At 45.5% G+C, this 1,395-nt stretch overlaps 1 protein-coding gene across 1 annotated transcript in view; it reads left to right on the forward strand.

The window, feature by feature from the left end:
- The first annotated feature begins 185 nt into the window (after positions 1-185).
- LOC119589342 (protein Wnt-16-like) overlaps positions 186-1,395 on the forward strand; it is a 50,713-nt gene continuing 49,503 nt past the window's right edge. Inside the window, exons 1-2 of the mRNA XM_037937962.1 lie at positions 186-250; positions 778-1,055. Of these exons, the coding sequence (XP_037793890.1) occupies positions 186-250; positions 778-1,055 (343 nt within the window). The remainder of the gene's footprint in view (positions 251-777; positions 1,056-1,395) is intronic.

Below are 1,395 nucleotides of genomic sequence, written 5' to 3' on the forward strand. Positions count from 1 at the left end.
ATAAGTGAATGAGCGGAATAAGTAAGCGGAGGCTAAAGAAATATGTAAATCTTTCTCGGTATAATTTCCACTCTCAGAAAAATCGGGTTTCACGTCGGCCAGTGGAGCGAATCGGGACCAGCGTATTTAAGCGCAAGTAACCGCACACCGCTCGATCGCATGTTGCCTACCCCCTCGAAGCGCTAATGCCTCGGCCGGCGGAGTTGCGAAAGCTCGTGGAAGAGTATTATGCGTTTTTATCGATGCTCGGGTATAGCGTTCGATGGATGGATGTTTTTTTCCGGAATTCATTGAGGTGGGTAAAGACGAGAGTTTGTAGAGGCTTGTCTTGGCGATGCGGGTTATGTGGGTGAGACGTGTGTGTTATGTTCACGGGTTCGTTTCTGTCTATTTTGTTGTGTGTTATGTCCATGGGTTCGTTTATGTCTAATTTGTATGTCTGTTTCCAAGTTTGTTTTTCCGCCTGTCTGGTCTGCCGGTCATCTCCCACGCGCATGCCTTTAAGGATTTTTTTCTGGTGTATGTGACTAAGTACAAATTTATTCGAGGTTATTTAACCCCACCCAAATCCTTTCCATTTCTCGAGTAAAAGCATAATGAAAAAAATACTAACTTTTTCTATTTTGTGATATTTATTTCTGTATCACGTTCACTGACCTATTTATTTACGTGCTTATGTTTCTATCGATTTAATTGTGTAAAATAGAATTATGTTCAGTATTTCTTTACTCCCTTTATCCAGTAACTCACCTCGCCTGTCTTTCCCGCCCCTGACAGGTACCTGGGCGTGGTGGGCGTGACGCCGCTGTTGCCCCAGGGCGACCAGGAAGTGCAGAACGTCAGCACGTCGTCAGCAGTGAGCATCTGTCAGCACCTGCCGGGGCTGGTGCAGCAGCAGGTGGCCGTGTGCCAGAGCAACCCCGACACCATCAAGAGCGTGAGCGCCGGCGCCCGCAGAGGCATCAACGAGTGCCAGTACCAGTTCCGCAACGAGCGCTGGAACTGCACGACGGGCGTGGACCTCGACGTGCCCTTCGGGTACACGCTCAAGCGAGGTCAGTGCCACGGGTCGCGGAGTTCTTTCTTCAGACGTGCGTTTAATAAAGAACAATAAACAAATATATTCTTGAACTTAGTATGTAGACTACAATTTCCGTTTGTAGATATGTAAATAAAAGGTAGGTGCATGATTTATAGGGTTACTTGAAGGAAATAGATACTATACGAATGCTGTCAGTATCTTAAAAAATACTGTGTTTACTTAAATGCTGCGAGAAATTAACATATATATCAAGAACAAACATAAGAAGCGAACTGTAAATGGAAAAATAGAGAAAAAAATACGGCAGGTTAAGCAGGCGAGCGAGAAGCTGTTCTGACACGAACCATTTCGCT

Source organism: Penaeus monodon, chromosome 25 (genome assembly GCF_015228065.2).
Source record: "Penaeus monodon isolate SGIC_2016 chromosome 25, NSTDA_Pmon_1, whole genome shotgun sequence".
Classification (NCBI taxonomy): domain Eukaryota; kingdom Metazoa; phylum Arthropoda; class Malacostraca; order Decapoda; family Penaeidae; genus Penaeus; species Penaeus monodon.